This window comes from Rhinolophus sinicus, chromosome 3 (genome assembly GCF_057876585.1).
Source record: "Rhinolophus sinicus isolate RSI-liver-muscle chromosome 3, RSI-T2T, whole genome shotgun sequence".
NCBI classification, from domain to species: domain Eukaryota; kingdom Metazoa; phylum Chordata; class Mammalia; order Chiroptera; family Rhinolophidae; genus Rhinolophus; species Rhinolophus sinicus.
Genome location: NC_142503.1, coordinates 92,624,297 through 92,647,768, shown reverse-complemented (window position 1 = coordinate 92,647,768; position 23,472 = coordinate 92,624,297). Strand labels below are relative to the sequence as shown.

General features: G+C 45.3%; 1 protein-coding gene across 2 annotated transcripts in view; it reads left to right on the top strand.

Annotated features, from left to right (window-relative positions):
- Window positions 1-8,250: 8,250 nt before the first annotated feature.
- Window positions 8,251-23,472, top strand: part of POR (cytochrome p450 oxidoreductase) — a 62,779-nt gene continuing 47,557 nt past the window's right edge. Inside the window, exon 1 of one of the 2 annotated variants that reach the window (XM_019717669.3) lies at window positions 8,251-8,383. Coding sequence is in view for 1 of the 2 variants with exons in the window: in XM_019717667.3 (XP_019573226.1) it covers window positions 8,774-8,865 (92 nt within the window). In the remaining variant the exon portion in view is untranslated. Of the gene's footprint in view, window positions 8,866-23,472 lie in introns of both variants that reach the window. The other variant, XM_019717667.3, reaches the window with a different exon arrangement.

Here is a 23,472-nt window from a genome sequence, read left to right as displayed (position 1 = left end):
GCAGGATGAGCCAGCTGTCCCTGACATCAGAAGGGAACCAGGATGTCTGGGGCCCTTTGTAAAAGAGGCTTGGGCAGAGAAGCGTCCCATCTGTGGAGAAAGGGCAGCCTTTGGAGTGTACCAACAAAATGAGGCTGTTCCGCTTCTCTGCCTCAGTTTCCTCAATTGTAGAATGGGGCAAGACCAAGTGCTCATCAAAGAGCTTCAGGAAGTTCAGGGTCCTCCGAGCCACAAGGTCAAGTGTGAGGGTTGGCCGGGGGCTTAGATGTCCGGGAGGTGCGTCCTCAGGCTCCTACTTCCTTTCCTCTTTCACAATAAGACTCACAGGTGTGCCAACCTGCCTGCCACCCTGCTGTCACACATTCATGCTTTGATTATCACCACAAACCTCAGAACACCTGGGAGAAGTGACAGGGACAGGATTCCTCCCACCCCCAGTTTTGCTGATAAGGAAACTGATTTCTTATTCAGGGAGGGAGATAGAGAGACTTGACCAAGACCATGCATCTGGTTAGCAGTTGAAGCGGAATTTACCCCTAATCTCCAGATGGAGGTTCTGCGCTTCTGTGCTTTACTGACTGCCCCATCCCTGGCCCTGTAGGTGTCAGGGATCACAGCTCTGTGGGGTCAGGAAATCTGCAAACTCATTTCTCCTGCACTTTCACGGAAACCTCCCAAGGGAAAGGGCCAGGGCAATGCTTAATTCAAAGGGCTTGGAGTAGCCTTTCCAACACCATGCCAGAGAGCTGGTATGACAATTGTTTTTGAGAAATGAGGAGGCTTACATCAGAGGCTGACATCAGTTTCTCAACCACATCCCTCTGCATCTGTGGGGGATGTCAATCCAACTTCTCTGAGTGCCCAGCTGACCTGGGATCCTCTTTTTCTTCTTACTAAAAGAAGATCACCCCTTTCAGGCCTGCTTGGAGTGAGTTACTGCTCAAGGTAGGGAGTGGCACAAACTCTGTGTGCCCATGAAAGAGGAAGCCGGGGTCAGAGGGAGCAGGGGAGAAGCAAGGCAACTGGAACAGAAGCCCTGAGAGGCTGGAGCCCTGAGCCGAAGGGGCTGTCCAGGGTGTAAGTGTGCGGAGGCTGCACGAGCATGGGGAATGGTAGTACTCCAAAGTAAGAGCTGAACAGAGACCCCAGGGGCTGGGTAGTTACGCTAGGGGAGCCAGACCCATCACTGGGGAAGTTCAGCTCCTGGGCCTGGAGTTAAGTGGGAAGGCTTTGGACGTGCTTGACAAGCCCCCTGATAGGCGCCAGGCCTGCCACAATTTAAACACTTAACAATTTAAACACTTAATAGTTGTGGGGTCTTGGGGACTTTGGTACAAATCCCTTCACCTCTCTGAGCCTCTGTTTTTGCACCTGTCAAATGGGAATAATAGTGTATACTTTTGAGAGAAATTTGTCGTAATGTGTGTTATAGAATGTTTAGCACAGCGCTTAGGATCTAGTTAGTGCTCAATAAATGGTAGTTAGCCTCTCCCCTCCATCCCATAACAAGTGAGTGCCCATTGTGAGTACTTAGGAAATGCTTGGTTCTATAGAACAAGGGAAGGTTTCGAGGAATTGTGGTGATCAAAAGGTACTGATACAGGGTAATGCCTCCCTTAGCTTCATGGGATGCTACAAGTTTAAAAGCTTCTTCCGGGGAAAGAAGCTTTGCTTTAGGGACCAGCTTCTGGCCCCCCAGTGCTCAAGTTTTCCTGTCTGTTGTAGGTGCCCTGAGTTTTCTGGTTGTTCACATTCAGGAGAAATCTGGCGGGGCGGGGGGAGGCAGTGTGGGTGTGGGACTGAGCTGTCTGCAGTAGAGAAAGGCCCACTATCCTGGTGGCCCCCTATCTCTCCCTTAGAAGATCACACCTTCCTGATGAGTCCTTAATGCAGACGCACCTACACCTACACCTGGACAGAACCTTCTTCCATCTATTGGAGAGAGCCCCAGAAAACCAACAAAGCGGGGCCCTGGACAGGCCACACGGTCCTTGTCCTGCGATGACCGTAGTCCAGTCCTCCAGCTCCCTCCCACCCCATTTGGCAGGACTTGGGCATGGAGAGACAGAGAGAGGAGGCCTCTACTACAGATCTGCCCTGGAGGGACAGCAGTTGACCACTGACAAATATTCTGGAGACATGATTTAAAACAAGAAATACTCTGGGCCTCGGAGGGCTGGTCAGTTGTTAGGCCATCACTTCCAGAGGGATCAGGGCAGCTTTCTGGGGGTAGGAGTATTGGAAGGGTACGTACATATTAACATGGAGAAGAGCAATATTCCTGATGACTCAGAGGAATCAAAACACAGCATGTATGAGGATTTGCCCACTTTTGCTAGAGTGTAGAGTTTGTGGAGGAAAGTTATGAAGGTCAAGCTGGAAAAACAGGTTGGGACCAGATTTTGAGTGCTCTTGGGTTCCAGACTAAGGAGATCCATTCATTCCACAAACTTTGATTGTGTACCTGCATTGAAAACTGAAAACCAGATAAGAATTCAGCCTCCATCCTTGACAATAGTTAATCTGGATGGGGGCAGTGAGCTGAGACCCTGGAGGAGGTCTCTGGAGAAAGCTTGATATACCAAATCCACGGAGAGATTGAGGATCTGTTTCTTTTCAATCACGCCAGAACAAAATGAACCTCTAGGAAGAGGACCGCTGCACAGGAAGAGACCTGTAATCTTAGAAGTGGTTGGCTCGGCTGTGCACACCCTAAACAATGTTAGAACAATGTTAACGCTGCTTGTTGATTTGACTTTTAGGCACAAGTGACAGACAAAGCAAAGAACATATACGGGGTCTGACAACTAAGTTCGCGAACTTGCCGCCATGTGCTTACATTGGCAGCACTGTACAAACAGCTCCGTAAGGTTTCATAACCTTGGTATATCAGTGTCTCACAGCTGTGCTCATGTCGACATGTGGCGGTGTCTTGCTGAGTGGCGTTCATTATTGTTGTTGCGTGTTTTTGTGTGCCGGCACGAGAATGTCTCAGCTTGAATTAGAGCAACGACCAAACATTAAATTTCCTGTTAAACTTGGCAAAAGTGGACGTGAAATCAGGGACATGTTAGTCCAAGTTTATGGGGATACTGCCATGAAGAAAATGGCAGTGTACAAATGGATTAAACATTTTTCTGAGGGGAGAGAATATGTCACTGATGAAAAGAGGCCAGGGCGGCCAGTAATGAGCAGAACTGACAAAAAAATTGCAAACATTTGTTGAATTGTGCATCAAAATTGTCACTGACTGTGAAAAGCATAGCAGACCAAGTAAACATTGATAGAGAAACAGTTAGGAAAATCTAAACTGCACATTTTGGCATGAGAAAGGTGTGTGCAGAAATGGTCCCGAAGGAGCTCACCCATGAACAAAAGTAGAGTCAAAGGTTGCCAATATCTTTTGGAGAGGCAGGACGATGTTTTGGGCTGTGTTATTACTGGTGATGAAACATGGCTGTACCGATACGATCCTGAAATAAAGTGTCAAAGTGCACAATGGCAGTCAGCCAATTATCCACGACCAAAAAAGTTCCGTCAGTCCAAATCAAGAGTCAAAAAGATGTTGCTAACTTTTTTTGATATCAGAGGGATTACTCATTATGAATTTGTACCAACTGGATAAACAGTTAATCAAGTTTACTATTGGAAGTGCCGCAAAGGCTGCGTGAAAATGTTAGACGAAAATGACCTGAACTTTTCGCCAACAATTCATGGCTCTTGCATGACGACAATGCACCAGCTCACACGGCACTGTCTGTGAGGGAGATTTTAGCCAGTAAACAAATAACTATTGGAACATCCTCTCTATTCACCTGCTCTGGCCCCCGATGACTTCTTTCTTTACCCAAGATCAAGGAAATAATGAAAGGAAGACATTTTGATGACATTCAGGACATCAAGGGTAATACGACAACAGCCCTGATGGCCATTCCAGAAAAAGAGTTCCAAAATTGCTTTGAAGGGTGGACTAGGCACTGGCGTTGGTGCACAGCTTCCCAAGGGGAGTACTTCGAAGGTGACTATAGTGATATTCAGCAATGAGGTCTGTAGCACTTTTTCTAGGATGAGTTTGCGAACTTAACTGTCAGGCCTCATAGACAGAATGTAAATGTTACCAGATTCAGTGATGAGAATGTCCAGGTTCAGACAGCTGAAGCTGGGAGGCAGAGGTGGAGGCACAGAGCAAAGGGAAGGGCAAGGAGGCAGATAGCGTCATCATATATGAGGTGTGATCAAAACATACAGTGAGTGTTTAAATAAAAAAAATTATTACAGTAAAAGACACACTGCCATTAATCTCCCTCAAAATACTCCCTCTCACTTCGAACACACTTATCCCATCGTTCTTGTCACTTTCTGAAGCAGTTCTGGAAGTCCTCTTTCATGAGTGTCTTTAGTTGCACTGTTGTGGCTGCCTCGATGTCCAATTGATTCAAAACATTTATCTTTCATGGTCCTTTTGACTTTGGGGAAGAGCCAGAAGTCACACGGTGCCAGATCTGGTGAATAAAGTGGATGAGGACACACCATAAAGTTTTTATTTGACAGAAATTGCCATACCAGAAGTGATGTGTGACATGGAGCACTGTCATGATGGAAGATGAAACCATTTTCTCATTTCATGTTAATAATGTGTTGTTTGTGATCCATGATTTATGGCACACTTTAAAACACACCCTCTCTCAACCGTAGCTCACACCCGACTGAAAACACTGAACAAGTTGAAACTTGTAACACACTGTTACTAAGGTTTGACACACCACTTCCGGAATTGAAGATCCCTGCCTTTTCGTTGGATAGCACTCGGCAGCAGCATTCACCATATTTTGTGATCACAACGGAAAAGCTCCAATTAATGGCCAACTGTCTTTTACTATAATAAATTTTTAAATTTAAACATTCACTGTACTTTTTGATCACACTCATAGCATGAAGAGATACTGCCAGCAGTGGGTGGACAGAGAAATGAAAGTCCCAGACCTATGTCAAGTATAAAGATGACTAACACAGGCAGTAAAGTAGCTATATAAATAATTATGCTGGAATGTGTGGGCAAGGAAGGCAGGGCTGTGGTTTTAATGACCCAGCTCATCATTAGCAGGACTCAAGAGGTGACACCTAAAATATAAGACAACAGTCAGCCACAAAAACATTTATTTACTGGCATGGAAATAAGGACCAGAAGAAAGGACTAAACAAGGCAAGAAGTGATTCTTTCTAGGCAGTAAAGATAAGAAACAGGGGAGCTGGCAGGAACTGTCTATAACATCACACATGTCTAATTTTGCTTTAAGAAAAATGAAGTGTATAGTCACTATTTAGGTCAATAAAATAGTTGGTTCTTTGGCCAGTGACAGGTTACTTGGGTATTTAAAAAAGTATTTATGTATTCAACTCAGAATAAGTAAAACATTCATTAGGCACGAAATGTGAAAGATACAAAGATCACACAGTAATGCCTTCTTTCCCTCCTGGTCCCAATTCTCTAGAGAACCAATGTTACCTTTTTTTTTTTTTTGAGGAGGGCACAGCTCACAGTGGCCCATGCAGGGATCAAACCGGCAACCTTGGTGTGATTAGCACCCTACTCTAACCAACTGAGCTAACCGGCCACCCCAACCTTTATTATTATTTTTTTTACTTGCCAGAGCGGTCATGCACATACAACCAAACATTTATACACAGTAGGTACATGCTTCCTCCACTTTCTCCACCTGCTGTTCATCACCTTGCTTTTTTTTTCTTCTATCAAGTTGTCTCAGAGATTGTTCTGTATCAGCAATGTGCTTCCTCAATTGTCTTTTTTACAGCCGGATGATACTCACATATGGATGTAGCAACAGTAAATGTCAGTGCCTATTTCCACACAGCTCCACAACAGTTTGAGTCATCCAACTCGGATTTTGTCATCATCCGGGGTAAAAACTGATATCTCACAAAGTTTTAATTTGCATGTCTTTTACGTGTGAATGGGGAAGCTTTTCATATGGTGAAGAGCCATTCAGATTTCTTTTACTGTGAACTGATGATTCCTGTCTTTTGCCCATTTATGTTAATCAGATTTTTTCTTATTAATTAGTAGGGGCCCTATTAGGAAAACTAGTCCTTTGACTATTAATAATTGCAAATATTTCCTCCTAGTATGTCATTTGTCTTTTGACTTTGCCTAGGTCTTTGCCACACATCAAATTTCGATTTTTATGTAGGCAGATTTCTCAGTTCTCTCATTTATGGTTTCTGTCATAACTCAGAAAAGCCCCTTGGAGATCAACACAAATTCTCCCATGGTTTCTTGTAGGACTTTTCTTTTTTTTTTCTCACTCTCTTTATAATCATTTAAATCTTGTATCTGTCAGGAATTTATATTAGTGTAAGGTGTGAGGTGTGTATCCAAGCGAATTTTTTTTTTCCAGCTGGCTAGTGAAAGTGTGTTTTGAGGAGGAAGGGTAAAAGGACAGGAAAGTGGGGCAGTGAGCACAGCAGTATATGAAGAAATATTCCTGGCAGTGAGTATAGAAGAAACTGGAGGAGACATGCGCAGTCAGGAGCTGCTGAGATTAACCAGGTAGACCTGAACACCACACATGGGCAGGGGCAGCAGGAAAGGTGAGAAGGGGGAGTCTTGGAGATAGACTCCATAGGACTCAGTTGGTTCAATGGGAAAAAGCAAAAGAAGATGCCTGCCTGTTTCCTGCCTCAGAGATGCTATTAGAGAGTGAGAACTCAGTGTTATGAGTTCTGGCGTCACAGAGTAAGGTGCAAGGATCCAGAGTCAAAGTTTGAAACCTCACTGGGACACCCATGGGAGATGGTCAACAAGGTGTTGAAAAGGTGGGAGGAAGTATCGGAGATCTGGGTGATGAATTTCCCACTGCTCTCTTGAGGATCTAGTATAGGAGTTACATGGTCAGTCCCTAAGGTGGACACGGCACACCCCATCCTGAGGGCTACTGCATTCATCAAACCTATTGGAGGGACTGGTTCCTGGATATAGGAAGCCTAAAACTGGGATCATGGTAACAATTCCCTCTGTGTAGGTCCTTACTATTTTCAAATCATTTGGTTGGTCAGTCTCGTTTTCAAAAAAGAACAGGCTTTGAAGGAAGTGAGTTGCCCACTGTTCCAAAAGAAATTTGAGGCAGAGCCTGTAATAATAATAGTAAATAATAATGTCAGTGGCTTACATTTCTAGAGCACTCACTATTTCATTGAGCTAAATCCTTCAGGAACACAAAGTATGTCACTTAATCCTCAGAACCCTATGTGGATTAAAAGGGGATTCTACGGAAAGTGACCTCAGTGTTATCTAATCAGAAATTCTTAACTGGGCAGGTCATGGTGGGTAGTTATGCCCCAAGCATATAACTTCTTTGGTAAAAGGCATATTTATCTTTGTTTTAAGCAAAGCCCTGTCCACTGTTTCTGAACACCTAGGTTAACACACCTTTGAAATATCTCTTTTCAGATCCCTCCTTCTGAATTGTGACCACCCTCAAGAGAGCATATAATCTTGTTAAGTGCCCTGTAATCAGATCCCCAACTGCCTCGCTTTCTCCCACTTTTATGTAATCTTCCTTACATTTCCTCCTTAAATTCCAAATGCATAAAAGAAGCTACCAATTGTCATTTCTTGGAAGCATTTTTCTCAGTGTAAGATCTTGCTTCCAGGGTATCCTCTGTTTGGCGCAAATAAATTATTATAAAAATTCTTTAGAGGTTTGGACATTCTTGGACATCAACATCTATAATGTAGGAACTGCAGTAGGAGGCAGGGGGACCAAGGCTGCCAGACCTGTGAAACCCAAAGCGCCCTCTGTCCCTTCCCGCGTGGGTCCAGTCCTAGCTCCTGCTTGATCACTTCCCGCCCCGACCCAAGCAGCCACCATTCCCATCCCTGGTCAGGCAGGAGGGACCCCCGACCATCTGTGCACGCAGACTCAGGTCAGGGAACTGAGGGCCGCAGAGGAGAAAAAGCGGGGAACACACACGAGTGGAGGTCAGCAGCAGGCCAGACGGCGCGGCGCACAGACATAGCCCTGCGGTGACCCGGGAGAGGGTGGGCAGCGGGCCAGGGGGCCGCAGTGACCGGGCAAGAGACGTCACGCAGCCTGAAGTCCCGCCCCGCAGGGAACTACGTGCCTGGCCTTCAGGCCCGTAGCCCAAAGAGAGACGGAGGGGGCGGGGCGGGGCCGGGCCGTACCAAGAGCTCGGATTCGCAGGGGGAGACCTGGCCCAGGGAACGCGCTCGTGTTAGGTGGGGCGGTGCCGCCGACGGCCACGCCCCTACCCCCGTGACCGGCGCGGGCAGTGGTAGCACCTCAGTGGTGTGGGCTTGCCGCGGTCTTGCGCAGGTGCGGGGAGTGCTACCGGGCCGCCCGTGGTGAGTGCGCGCGATCGCGGGCGCGGGGTTTGTGAGGTCCCGGCGCCAGGTTCTGCGGCTGCCGGGGCTCCGGGACCCGACTCCTTCTGGTCTCGGCCGCCCCGGCCCTTGGCGGTGGGGCAGCTTCGCGGGCCGGGTTGCTGAGTGTCTCATCTGGCGCTCGCACAGAAACCGCAGCTCCCACCTTGGCCCATCCCGGGCTGGCCCTTCCCCTCGAGCTGACCTCCTGCGGCAGCTTGACTGTCGGGTTTCCACGGCCGGAGGCGCTCGACAGGCCCTTCCACCGAGTGTTAAGTCTCGGCGTCAAAGGGCTCGGGCACCAGGCCCGGTGCCACCACCTAAGGGCTAAGCTGCTTTTCCTCTCCAAGCCTCAGTTTTCCCGTCTGTACGATGGGCCTCGAGGCAAACAGTTTTGGGGGTAACTCACGTAGGAGGCGCTCTGTGAGTGCGAATGGGGCCAGAATCCGATCCTGCAGCATCAGGTGGGCTCAGTCGAGGGCTCAGGGGGTCCGGCTAGCCCGGCCTCCCCTGGGAATCGCTCTGCGTGCTGGCGAGGCCCGGGCATCTCTGGGGATCAGTGTCCCTGGTGGGCAGGTGTCTTGGCGGCCGCTGTTACAAATCTTTGCTGAGCTCTCCTGGGCAGCCGTGAGCACCCTTAACTCGTGGCAGCATTTGGGTAAGAGGTCGAGGTTTCCTAGGCAGGTAAGATGGGGGTGGGGGCTTCAGGGAAATAGACCTCGACTTTGTTTTTTATTTCTTAAGGCAAATCACCATTGTGTAAGCTGGCGACCAATACTGAGGAGTTTGGGGTCATTTCGATGAACGCGACTGCCTCCTCCGTTAGACCCCCCAAAAGGCAGACTTCCCTCTGAGTTTGGCCGCGCTAGAGAATAGTGCTAGCACTAAGGGAGACGGAGTGGAGTGGGTGGTCCTGGGTCTGAATCTTGGCACTTTGTCAGGATGCGTAACTTTTTGAGCCTCTTCAGTAGCACAGATGGTGATACAGCCCACCCTGTCCCCACAGGGTTGAGGTTCTGAGGATCAAAAAAGAGCCTTGAAGGGGAGGTGACATTGAGAATTGTCCTTTAAGCTGAGCAGCCTTTAAGCTGAGCAGTTAACTAACCCTCTGAGATCCATTGTCCTTACTGTGCAATGCTGTAATTCCTGTTGTTTGGGGAGGAGCCATTGATTCGTGAACCACTCACAAGTTATGCCTACACAAGTCCCCTCTGAGTGGTTGTTTTAGTAAAGCAGAAAGCCCAGAAGGGATTGCTTTCTTTGTGTCCCTCTAAGGAGTTCTTATTTCCCTTTTCAGAGAGTGGTCAGTTCTTGAGTTTCTCATGATTTTCATACACGTGATGTAGGAAACTGTTTCATGGGACAGATAGCTTAATCATTTTCTCAAGTGTCCAAAAAATAGGCCTGCATTTCAGAGCATGGAATCTTAGCTTCCAGTTGTGTTGTGCTGTTGAAAACTTCAGAGTGGTCTTAACTCTCCAAAATTCTTCATGTCTAGCACTTGAAAAAAAGGACAGGTAGGTTTGAAATAAAAGGAACCCCAGGGATGGACTTCAAGCCCTGGAAATAGCAGCATTGACTGCAGCCAACAGGAGTCAGGCAGGTGAATACCTCTGGGTTGTATGAGTTTATAATCAGCCAGAGAGGTCAGTTGCCTGACGAACTTGAAATTTTAGGACCTGCCAATGACTGGGTTGATCCTCCCTTAACCCCTTGAAATTCAGGATCTGAGTTAGATAGACCATGTGTATTTGGGAGATAGACTATTTGAAATCAGAACGGCTTGGCAAATCCAGAACGTTTACTTGTTAAACCCATGGAATGTTTCAAGTTAGTAAGAATTCAGATTTTAAGCAACTTTTTGTTTTTCCCCTGATGGAAGCTTCTGTAGTTATAGGACCTTTCATGGTTCCAGAGAACCAAGTTGCCCCTGCAATATCTTCGCTTTCTTGTACTTTAAGAAGGAGCAGACCCACTGGATTGGGAGTCAGGGAACCTCACTTTCAGCTCTGGCACAAGCACTGAGTGGCTTTTGACAAACCACTGCAGGCCCGTGGGCCTCGTTTAGTGCTTTGGCATTTAACTTATATGTCAGATTCATTTAAAATTAAAAAAAAAAACTGAAATGGAGAAATGACTGTTTTCATAAAAATGTAATTTTCTGTTTTCAAAAATACGTGCTTATTTCAAAAACTATTACAGAAATATGCCATATAGATAATGAGCACCCCTCATATAGCCTTACACTGGGACAAAAAGTCACTACTAGTGGTATAGTATATATTCTCCAGAGAGTTTTCTTCACGTATAAAAACATTATCTAACATTTTAAAACTTAAAGCAACAGAAATTGTTTACTATTTAAATTTTAAACACATAACCAAGATGAAACTAGTCCTACTGTTCTGGGGCTTTCTTTTTATTACTTAACATGATGAATTTCTATATCACTATGTAGAGATCTACTTCATTCTTTTTAAAATGACAGAATATTCCAGTAACCAGTATTATTGAAAAAGTAGGTGGTTTGCAGCTTTTTGTTATTATAAATTCTGCCTGAGTAGTCTTGTTCTTGTGCAGTTGGGCAAGTATTTTTGCACAGTGAATTCTTAGAAGTGGAAGAGTTGGAACAATGTTTATAAGCTTTTAAATGTATTCATTTAACAAATATTGAATAGGAAGGCAATATTTGAGGTGTTGAGGGTATAGCAGTGACCGAAACAGACAAATCCTGCATGAATCTGATCTTCTAGTGCTGGGGGGAACAAGCAACACAAGGTTTGTCACATAATTTCGGATTTAACTTTTCGTTATATGTCAGATTCATTCTAAAATTAAAATCAGAAAAATGAAATGAAGAAATGATTTTTTGTAGAAATGTATTTTTTTCTGTTCACAAAAATGTTTAAGTGCTCATTCATTATTACAAAAAAGACTATTACAGAAACACGCAATACAGATAGGCATCCTTCATAGCCTGAGACTGAGACATATTTTTCTATGCAGAAAATTAATACAGAAAAGGGAGGGAGGGAGGGAGGGAGGGAGGGAGGGAGAGAGAGAGAGAGAGAGAGAGAGAGAGAGAGAAGGAGGGAGAGGGAGAGAGATTGCAGAAATGGTGTGAGTTTAAATATCAATAGATATTGCCAGACTCCCTTCCAAAAATGATACCTTGTTATGTTACCACCAACAGACTCATGGTTTTTTAATTCATAATTCTAAGGCCGGTTGTGAAGATTAACTGCTAATGGAGAGATGCTTTATTTCAGGAAAATTTATGCAGACTGTGCTAAGTGTGTGTGATGTATGCATGTGTGTACACACACACATATTTAAGTTCTGGTGACCCCCAAAGGTTGGTGTGTCCTTGCCCACTTCACAGCTAGGGAAGGGTCTCAGAATTGAGGTCACTTGCTCAAGGCTCTGAGGGTGAAACTGAGGCCTCACCAGGGCCGCCTTCTTTCAGTGCTGTGTCTCCTTTTCTGACTGGAGAGGATTTCTTTGTTTGTTTGTCCTGATGGAAGAGAAATCTCCTAACACATATAAGTACTTAATGATACGATTGTTCCTCCTCACTTCCAATACCACAAAGCACAAGTATGTGTGTTTTGTATGTTCACTGTACATACTAGTTTCATTCTAGTGTAAGAAACATAAATGAAATGAGTATATGATAGCTAGACGATGCCAGTTCTTTATTAATTACTATTATATTACTATTATTTTGTTGTTATATAGGCTACAGAACAAAACTTGTTTTCCTGTACAATTCAGTTATCTGGTATTTTATGGAAATTAGAGGCAGCTGAGCAGATTACACATCCATGCAGTAGGGGAATGGAGTCCGGCTCCACCTGCCTCCCGGAGCAACAGCTCAAGAGGTGTTTATTTTCCTGCAGTTAATGCTCCCTGTTCTTGGTAATGTTTCCATCCCTGTGGAATGACACTTAAAAAAAACCATATTTGACTTTCAGGGTCTAAGCTTCATGTTTAGAACCTGGTTCAGGCACTTGAGAACTCTGCTGGGGTGGGAAAGAAACATAAAAGTAAACAATTATGACAGAGTTGTGGAGTTTATTCTTGAGATAATGCACATGAGGCTCTTATTCTTGGTGCTGAGCCCCATGTGGGGGCGTCATGCAAAGCTCCACAGAAGAGATGACATTTGAGATGGTTCTTGGAGGGTAGTAGGTATTCACTGAGCCCACCAAAGCGCAACCCCTCTGGAGGGTGGAGGTGGAGGTTGCAGGTTGTGTGAGGCTTGGAGCAATCGGGACCTCTCTGAAGGTGGTTTGTGAACCCTGCTAAGTGATGGCAAGGCTTTTAAATAGGTCAGTGATGGGACTAGCACAGAAGCGTTTTTCTGTATGGGGTGTTCAGACTTTCTTCCTGCCTAGTGTCTTTCTCTTTGAATGACTTCATCATCTGGAAATATCTTCCTGTGCCTAAATCTGAATCATTACCATTTTAGAGCTCTACATTCTAAAAATATTTCTCCTCCCCCAACCGCCTTCCCAAGTGAGGTGTTTACATTAGTTGTGTACCTGTTGGGGTGTGTGTGTGTGAAGGTGGCAGAGGAGTCCCATGGGCAAACCATGGCTTTTTGCAGGCTGGTGGCTCCTGTTGGTTGGGTCCATTGGAGCCAAGTTCATCAGCCTCTGTCATGCCTGATGCTGGTTGGCAACTTGGTGAACACTTGGGTATGTTTTGAACAAAGGACCTGGGGAACATCGTTCTTGTGAGTGGCTTATGGATAAAATGGTTGATAAGGGGAGATAACTTATTTTGCTTATAAAGAGGTGACTATGTTGGGGGAAAATAAAAGAGTTATTCTTTAATTGGAGTGCTGGAGGTTGAGGCATTCTAATCTCCTTTGCACAGCATCGTTACACAGCTGAAAGAATGTACAGCTACTTCCCATAAATTAATCCATTTCAAAGGCTAAACTAGAATATAATGATGGGCCAAACTGGTGGCATCAGCCGTGAACTGTTTCTCAGAGAATTGGACTTTTTAGGAGACATCCTATAGTAGGAAAACAAACTAGAAAAAGTTGGATTTTGTCTCCCTGGTTGTAACAATGGAGGGAGATGGACTCTGGAGTGTGCCCTCTGATGTGGGACTTACGTAATTCCACGTGAAATTTCTGAATTATGTTTAGTCTTTTTTTTTTTAAAGATTTTATTGGGGAAGGGGAACAGTGTGTACTTCCAGGACTTTTTTTTTCCAAGTCAAGTTGTTGCCTTTCTATCTTAGTTGCAGGGGGTGCTGCCCACCATCCCTTGTGGGACTCAAGGAATTGAACTGGCAACCTTGTGGTTGAGAGCCCACTGGCCCATGTGGGAATCGAACCGGCAGCCTTCGGAGTTAGGAGCACGGAACTCCAACCGCCTGAGTCACCTGGCCGGCCCATGTTTAGTCATTTTAAAAATTCCCCTAGCTTTACCTTCAGTGCCTTTTCTTATGGTTCTGCGCACCCCACCCTGTTTGCCGAGCTCAGCTGTCCACGTTCCCTCGTCCTTTGGTGCTTATGTAAGAGCACCGTGATCTTGAATACTTTGATCCTCCAGGCATGCATCATCGTTGCATTGGGTAGGCGGGGTCTGTACAAAGGTTTGAGGGCTGGGTAGGAACCCATGAACTCATGCTCACCTTCTCTAAACCCAGATGTGTTGACTTCGTATCTGTAGGTCACTTGGGGTCGGTTTTCAACACTATAAACATGGATGATGGTTCTTGAATACACAGGAGAATGTATTAGCCAATCATGCCCAGGACTTTCGGGGGTGGGGTTTAGGTTGGGACACATTCCAGGCATCACGTCAGGTATTTGTGGTCTTGTGAAGGTGAGCATTTGTTGGTTTCAGTTAAGGGTTTCAGAACCTTTGCTTTGTTTAAGAAACCACAGTGCTATGTGGACATGTTGGATGCAGTCCCTTATGTAATGGGATTTGCAAACTCTAAAAGGTCAGTTAGCATGGCAACAGAGATGAAAAAGCCCATCCTGCCTACCTGACCCCACCCCACCCCACCCCACCCCACCCCACCCCACCCCACCCCACCACACCCCACCCCACCCCACCGGCAAGGTCTCTATCCCTGTTAGTGACCTTACCATCCTCTTGGTCTCTGAAGCTCTAAGGACAAATGACGTCTGCCCACTTTCCCTGTCTTCATTCTGTGTTTCCGCCACCATGAAGTCCTGTCCGTTTTTAGTCTTTGAATCTCTGTCCGCTGCCATGGTCTTATTGTAGCCCCTTGTCATTTCCTGGTTGTGCCAGACCCCTAATTGGCCTCCTGAGTCCATAATTCCTCCTCCCCGTTCCCCTCACTACCTCCCGGTACTATTGCTAGATTGATCTCAAAGCCCTGCTTTTATCACCCCTCTTTTGCTCAAGAATTTACAATCGCTCTCACTGTCTTACTGCTCTGTGTTTTTCTTCCCTTCTCCATCTACTTCCATAAAAGATATGGAAGTGGCTTATAATTATAGGAGCCTAACTCGCCCTCTCCCTCATGGCAGTGTGCTTGGAGTAGAATGTGAATTAAGTGAGGACAGGAACTTCCCCGTCTTTTCCACGATTGTCAGCCAGTGTGTGCGGCAGTTCCAGGGGGAAGGCAGGCACTCAGGAAATACTAACTGCGTGAATGGAGGAGTGACTGGATGAACGATTATGGCTTCTCTCATCCCGTGTCATGCGACGCTTTCTCCTGCGTACTGACCGTCAATATTGGGTCTGATCTGTATTTTTCAAGATTATTCTGAGGTGTCATATGTTCTTTTTGTAAGATTTTAGTTTTCTATCTAGGTGTGAAATTTTAAACGTTTCAAATTCTCCCCATAATTGATAGTTTACTGAATAATTAACCATTTTATAACTGAAGAAGAGAAAGAACTTGGGTACCCCCTATAGTATTCTGTCTTTCTAGATATTTCTAGATCAGTTACCTGGATGCCAAAAACATGAATAAACTTGTTTATTTTTAAAAATCTAATTAAAATGAATAAAAGGGATCTAATTTCACCTTTGAATGTCTGTTGTATGTCAGGTCCTGTGCTGGCTGTTTTATATCTCATGCGATGATCATAATGCTGTGAGGATGGCCGGGCGGGACTGAGGCTGAGGTGCCCCGTGGTGTGCAGGCGGCACATGGGGGGGGGGACGGGCCCTGTGGTGTGCAGGCAGCGCATCTGGGGGACGGGCCCCATGGTGTGCAGGTGGCGCATGGGGGGGGACGGGCCCCGTGGTGTGCAGGCGGTGCATGGGGGGGGACGGACCCCGTGGTGTGCAGGTGGTGCATGGGGGGGACGGGCCCCGTGGTGTGCAGGCGGTACATCTGGGGGGCGGGCCCCGTGGTGTGCAGGTGGCGCATTGGGGGACGGGCCCGTGGTGTCCAGTCGGCACATCTGGGTATGAACCAAGGTCTGTCTGTCTGCAAGGCCCATGTTGTTCATGGCTCCACTGCATTTTAAGTTTGTTTAATTTCAAGGCCCACACTCGTCTCAGCAAAACCAAGATCATGGAAAGATGTAGTAATTGAGAGAAGGACCCTGGGAGGTAGGTAATTGTACCAAAAAACAATCAGGGGAAGCTTGTGATTGAGCACAAAACTCAGCTCAGACCTTTCTAGAGGGCGAGGCAAAGAAGGATGGGATTGCACAGCAAACATTGGAAAAAGGAAGCAGATCCGTTTATCACAAGAAGCACTTTTCCCTGGGCCTTCATATAAGCTTTGCGAATAAGGCAGAGGGCAGCAACCTCTGTACTGGTTGGCGTTTGTAGAGCACCTTGTGTGCACCAGGCCCTCTGTGAGGTGCCCGGACCGCGCTTGTGTGTGGGTCATACTGACAGGGTGATGACAGCTTAGGCCACGGAGGAGGGAATGTCCTAAAGAACAGGAGCGTGACCCACAGGTAGGCCTTTCTGGGACCCACATGGTTCAGGGCAGGGAACTTGAGGCTCTCGTATAATAATAGTAAGGGCAGATCTTTGGGGCATGGGAGCAAGAGAATAGACTCAGAGTGATGTATTTTATCAGCAGGGGTAAAGTGGGAGAATCTGGGAGAGTGAGTGGGGAGAGACCCTTTGCCTGGGATAGGAGGCAGACAGTCCACAGTGAAGCTCCTGAGGTTCTTGGCACATCCCATAGGCAGTGTCCTGCCAATGTGGTGTGAAGGTTAGAAAGCCTAGCTTGGCTTCTTGCCCCTTAGTGGGGGACTGTAAGCAGAGCCAGGAGTTCTCAGAAGATGGCACTGGTTCTGTTCAAATGCTCCTGGCTGCAGGCCACGGTGCTGTACCACTGAGTGCAGAGAGATGACTGGTCTGGAACATTTTGTTGATTCAGTCATTGAGCAAATACATGGACTGAGCACCGTGTTATGTCAGGATTCTTGAGCACTAGGGGAACAAAATACAAGATTGCTCCAGCCGGATAGCAGCTTCTGTCATGTCTCCACAGGTTACTTAATTTTGAGTAATACTGTCATCTGATGGTGCAGCCAGAATGTTAACTGCAAAATAAACCCCCAGGTCATTCAATGAAGCAACTTCTATCTATAACTTTGCCCTGCTCTGAAAAGATTTTGAAGGAAATGCACATGGCTGATAGGATGGCTGTGACGCCACTTAGCCTGGGTTGGAATCCTGGTTCTACCACTTACCAGTTCCCTGACTTTAGACAGGACTTTGACCTTTGTGATAATTACAGCTCCTAGAACTCAGAAGGCTGTTGTAAGGATGAAATGAAATGGTAGGATGTCCGAGTGTGAAGGCTTAATACATGTTAATTATTGTTAGTATTTACTTAGAAAAAAATAGATGAGGCAAATAGGAAATGATGGGGGTTGACCAGGCTTAAGGATAGCCAGAGGCTTTTTCGATTTGTTCAGTTTCTTGATGTCCAGAGCAAAGAGGGGAAGACAAGTGAAGAGTGGAGAGTGACTGCTGATGGGTACGAGAATCCTTCTGGGGGTGATGAAACTGTTCTTGGAATTAGCGGTGATGGTTGCACAATGGGTGAATATGCTGAAAACCACTGAACTGTATGTATATCTTTAAATGGTGACTTTTATGGTATATGAACTATATTTCCGTTTTTAAAAACCCGGTTTATACATCATGAGTCTTTGAGGAGCTGGACTCCCACTAGTTCTGCCTCCATCTCATCCCTCAGGTGAGCTCTGCACTCTGCGCAGACGCACTCACTGCTCACTGCGTATTCCTGTTCCGCCCCCACAGCTCTGATCCTCTTGAAGTTAACTTTCGTTGGTGGCCTGTGAGAGCGACTGATGGGTGTCACTTCTGGCCTGAAGCATTTAAGAGCTGGGGCTGAGTCCCCAGTCTTCTCCCCATCACAGCAACCCTAGAAGTTACACATTGAGGTGCTGAGTCCCCTTGTGGAAGCCAAGTGCCAAGCAGGGTCCCCTTGCCTACACTGGGCGTTGCATGCAGTGATGCCTTAAGGCACGAGGATGTGGGATTTCCCAGTCCTGTCACCTGGAGAAATGTCCTCATTGCCCCTCTCACAGGTGCGCTGTGTGATGTGGTGGGCGTCTTTTCTAACAGGAAGAAGCCACAGCGGATGCAGTGGCACAGGGGTGCTCATCACCCAGCTGTGCCCCACAGTTTGCTGCAGCCAAGTCTGCAGCGCTCCTGGCAGAGGGAGCATCACACTGTCAGCCTTAGGGGCGTCTTGCAGGACCTGGTGCACCTGTCCCAAGTGACAGCTGCAATGTCAGGCAGCACCGGAGTGTGTTTGTCTTCCTGCTCCTTAAGAGAACGCGGTCGGGGCAATAAACTGTCGTCAGCTAATGGTTTAGTGCTGAGGCACTGTCTTATAAATGGAATGTAATAATTGTGGGTGCTTTTATAGACACCACAAGACAGTCCTCTGTCACCATGCCATCTGATTGTTACTGACTTGTTCCTGTTGTGAGTGTTTAATAATCCTGCCAAAGTGGTTTGGAATAAGTAGAGGCTACTCTTCACACCAGAGCAAACTGGTGAGTTTGGATTAAGGTGCCATCGGTTTTCCATTCTGGCCAGTGGAAGTTTGCCCCGGTGGAGCTGATGTTTAATGATGGTACAGTAATGAGGACAGAGAGGCATGGGGTTTGGCGGGAGTTCAGAGTCCTAAGCTACACGGAGTGATCAAACAATACAGTGAATGTTTAAATTTAAAAAATTTATTACAGTAAAAGACACTTTGCCATTAATCCCTCTCAAAATACTCCCGCTTGCTTCGAACACATGTAGCCCATCGTTCTTGCCACTTTCTGAAGCAGTTCTGGAAGTTCTCTTTCGTGAGTGTCTTTAGTTCCCCTGTCATGGCTGCCTCAATTGATCCTGCATCAATTTGAATTGATCCTGAATCAATTCAAAACATTTACCTTTCATGGTCATTTTGACTTTGGAGAACAGCCAGAAGCCGCCCGGTGCCAGATCTGGTGTGTAAGGTGGATGAGGACACACCGTGATGTTTTTATTCAACAGAAATTGCCGTACCAGAAACGATGTGTGACATGGAGCGTTGTCATGATGGAGGATGATTTGCGGCACATTTTAAAACACACCTTCTCTCAACCATAGCTCACAGAACAAGTTGAAACTTGTCACACACTGTTACTAAGGTTCGATGTGCCGCTTCCCATATGGAAGATTCCTGCCTTCCCATTGAATGGCCCCCGGCAGCAGCAGTCACCGTATTTTGTGATCACAACGGAAAGGCTCCATGTCACACATCGCTTCTGGTACGACAGTTTCTGTCAAATAAAAACATTACGGTGTGTCCTCATCTACCTTATTCACTGGATCTGGCACCTTGTGACTTCTGGCTCTTCCCCAAAGTCAAAATGATTCAGGACATTGAGGCAGCCACAACAGGGGAACTAAAGACACTCACGAAAGAGGACTTCTAGAACTGCTTCAGAAAGTGACAAGAATGATGGGATAAGTGTGTTCAAAGCGAGGGAGGGTATTTTGAGGGGCATTAATGGCAGTGTGTCTTTCACTGTAATGGATTTTTTTAATTTAAACATTCGCTGTATTGTTTGATCACACTTCATATGTGTTCTTGACAAGAAGAGCTGTTGCTATCTATACTTTTTAGTCATTTCAGACCTTCTGAGCACTCTGCTGTGCCTGACCTTCACCAGGCATTGTCTTCTTCTGTCTCCCTCACAGTAGCTTCTGGGGCCTTGAACCACCCCCTGCCCTCTGCTGCTTTATCGAGGGACTTGAACCGCATCACCCATCACGTAACCTGACCCAAGCGTACATTAGGCTTTCCTGTTGGAAGTCAGGGTGAGCTGAGGCTCTGGACACATCCTGATGGTTCAGGCTCCCTGAAAGGCAGGGTTGGACAGACCCTGGGAGCTTTGGGCCTCAGAACCCAGACCCTTACTTACCCTAAGGAAAGGTCGGGTTTCTCCAGAGCTTTTGGAGATCCTGTTTTTTCTAAACTCTTAAGGAAATCAGGGGCTTTTGGGAGCCACTTAGACTGGCTTCCAGGGGCAGAGCTGAAGTACTCTGCCACTTAACCTGCGTTCTCCCACTTTGAGCACACCCAGTACACGAGGCACAAAACTGAACAGTAGTGAACAACTTTTTTTCTTCTGTGGGTGTCACACACGGGGCACATCTATTGTCCTATATACTTCTGACAGCCCCTGGGAGGTTGGTAATGTCATCCTCCTTTTATAAATGAGGGCATTGCAGCACAGAGAGATATGTGCATGTGTGTAAATGTTGTCATGGCATAAGCAGTTTAAATGTGTGACGTTTTTAAACATAAATCATGTGTAAATGAGTATTGAAATGTGCTTCCCCGGGACTCTGATTCTTACTTTCTGGGTCACCCACTACCCTGCCTTGACAAGCTCCCCCCCAGCTGTCTCCCAGAGGAGGACTCGGGACTGAGAAAAGCAGACGGAGAGCTGAGTGGTGCATCCATTTGCCCCCAAGCTGTGTGGTCCTCAGGCTGGTGTGTGGTTGCGACTCTGGGCCCACATCTCCCACTGCAAACCTCCCACTTTCCAGCAGAGGGTCCTGTTTCCTAGGAATGGTTGCCATTGCTGAGACGGCCTGTCTGGTCTGTGCATCCGTTTCGCTGCCCACCTTCTGGGCCACAGGTGTTGTGGCCTCCCTTGAGTGCTTATTGAGTCTAGTATTTAGGGATTTTCCTTTTTATTGTTTAGTTGTTGTTGTTTTTCTCCTGTTTCCCTCCCAGGCTTCTGTGGGCACAGTGCTTTATAGCTCTGCTCCCTTGTGTCTTGCAGAGTTAGAGCTGCAGAGACATGTGGAAAATAAATTGCTTTTTGGAAAATAATTTAACAGTAAATCAAGAGGCTTAAAAATATTTACTCCCTTTGATTCAGAAATATTTCTAAGATAAATTTAGAGACTCTATTTTAAGGAAATAATCAGATGCACAAAGATTTATCTTGAAAAGATATCAATCATCATGTATTTATGGCATTATATGTAACAGAGAGGATATCCTGGAAATGACACTTTTTATAGGTTGGAATAACATTTGAGAATTTATGATGTTCACAATTGAATAACTGAAAAAAGCAGAAAAAAATTATATGTAGTATAAAAACTAGTATTAAAAATAAATATATTTTATAATGTACATGTAAAAACATGGGTAGAATAAAAACAAATAGTAGATGTTTGGGTTGTTCTCTTTTAACTTTATATTTTTTAATGTAGCATATTTTCTTCAGTAAGCACATATTTTTAACTTTTTTTTTTTTTTTTAAAGATTTTTTATTGGGGAAGGGGAACAGGACTTTATTGGGGAACAGGGTGTACTTCCAGGACTTTTTTTTTCCAAGTCAAGTTGTTATCCTTTCAATCTTAGTTGTGGAGGGCGCAGCTCAGCTCCAGGTCCAGTTGCCGTTGCTAGTTGCAGGGGACACAGCCCACCATCCCTTGCGGGAGTCGAACCGGCAACCTTGTGGTTGAGAGGACGTGCTCCAACCAACTGAGCCATCCAGGAGCTCAGCGGCAGCTCAGCTCAAGGTGCCGTGTTCAATCTTAGTTGCAGGGGCGCTGCCCACCATCTCTTGCGGGACTCGAGGAATTGAACTGGCAACCTTGTGGTTGAGAGCCCACTGGCCCATGTGGGAATCGAACCGGCAGCCTTCGGAGTTAGGAGCATGGAGCTCTAACCACCTGAGCCACCGGGCCGGCCCCTATTTTTAACTTTTTATTCTGAAATAGTTTTAGATTTACAGAAAACTTGCAAAAATAGTGCAAAGTATTATGGAATACTCTTCATTCAGAATCCCCAAATATTAACATTTTACCATGTTTGCTTTATCATTTTCTCTTTTTTTTTTTAACACTTTTTTTGTTGACCCATTTTAGAATAAGTTGCCCATGCGGTGCTCATTTACCCCTAAATACTTCAGTGTTTATTTCCTAAAATTGAGGGACATTTTCTTACATAACTATAGTACAATAATCAATAGCAGGAAATTAACACTGATAACACTGTATTGTCTAATTGTAGAGTTTATTCAAATTTTGCCACTAATGTCTTACATCAAAAGAAAAATCTCTTTTCTTCCTGGTCCAAGATTGCATTTAACTGTTACCACCGTTTACTTTCCTTTGATCTGGAGTGGTTCCTCAGTCTTTTTTTATCTTTTGTGACCTTGACATTTTTCAAAAAGTCAGACTATTTCTTTGTAGAATGTCCTTCAGTTTGGATTTGTCTGATGTTTCCTCATAATAAGATTCAGATCATGTATTTTGGGCAGGATCTCACAGAAATGGTATTGTGTCCTTCGAGCACCATATCCGGTAGCAGGTGGTTTTACTTTGTCCCAATATTGGAGCTGTTCAGTTTGATCACTTGGTTATGGTGGTGTCAGCCAGGTTCTCCACTAGAAAGTTCTATTTTTCCCTGTGTAATCAATGTTTCTCATAATACTTTCACCCACAAGTTTTAGCATTCAGGATTCTTGGCTGAAACAGTTGTTACAATAGTGGTTGCCAGTTGGTGATTTTCTAAGTCTTCGTTCCTCTTCATTTATTAGTTGGCATTCTACTGTATGGAAGAACTCGCCCTTTTTGCCCATGTACTTATTTATTCATTTATATGTTTATGTCAGTATTGACTCATAAGTTATTCTTTTATCCTATGGGTTATAATCTGTCACTATTGGTCTTTATTTTTATACTCAAGTTGTGCCAGTGGGAACCCCTCCCCACCCCCACCCCTGCAGCCTCCTGTGTCCTTTTGACACGTCTCCGTCATTCTTCAAGCCCTTTCTTATTCTGTTTGCACAGCCAGGTTAATTCACTGCTTTTCCTGCCCCAGTTCTGGAGTCAGCCATTTCTCTAAGGAGCCCTGATTCCTTTTGATGGAGAATGATGTTTAGAAACCAGGATGTGGGTGCTACATGGCTCCTTGTTTCTGGGATATCGTTACTTCTAAGCCTTCTCAGCAGACAAAAGTTGGAAATGCACATAAACATATACGCACTTCTATATCTTTCTATATCAAAAAACCATTGTGCATACTGATACCTCCAATTTCAATTCAACACTATGGTGTTCGTTTCTCGTTCTCTCTTTCTGTATTTCCAAACTCCCTTCTTCAATAGTAAGAAATACATCTCCCATGTATTATTTTTAATTTTGGAAGTAACTCATGAATATCAGGCGCCTCATTATAAAGGGACAGACAAAGCAAAGGTCCTTTTAGATACCCTTCACCTCAATCATATTCTAGACATTCCCTAGAGGAAATCACTATTCAATTATACTATCCTCCTGGATCATTTTCTAGAAAAATACATAATTTTCCTTTTATTTCATTAATGGTTTCATAATGAGAATATCACTTTTTATATAATGTGTTTTGGCAGTCTTTCAGCAAAGTACCTTTAGTTTCATCTAATTATTTTTAACTACTGCATAGCATTCTATTATTTGGAATTGAAAACATAAGTATCCAATTTGGGGTTGGTACAAGCAGTGCTATGGTGAACGTGTTACTGGGCCCAGTGAGAAGCACATTCCAAGAAGAGGATCACTGAACCCGAGGGCCTGGGT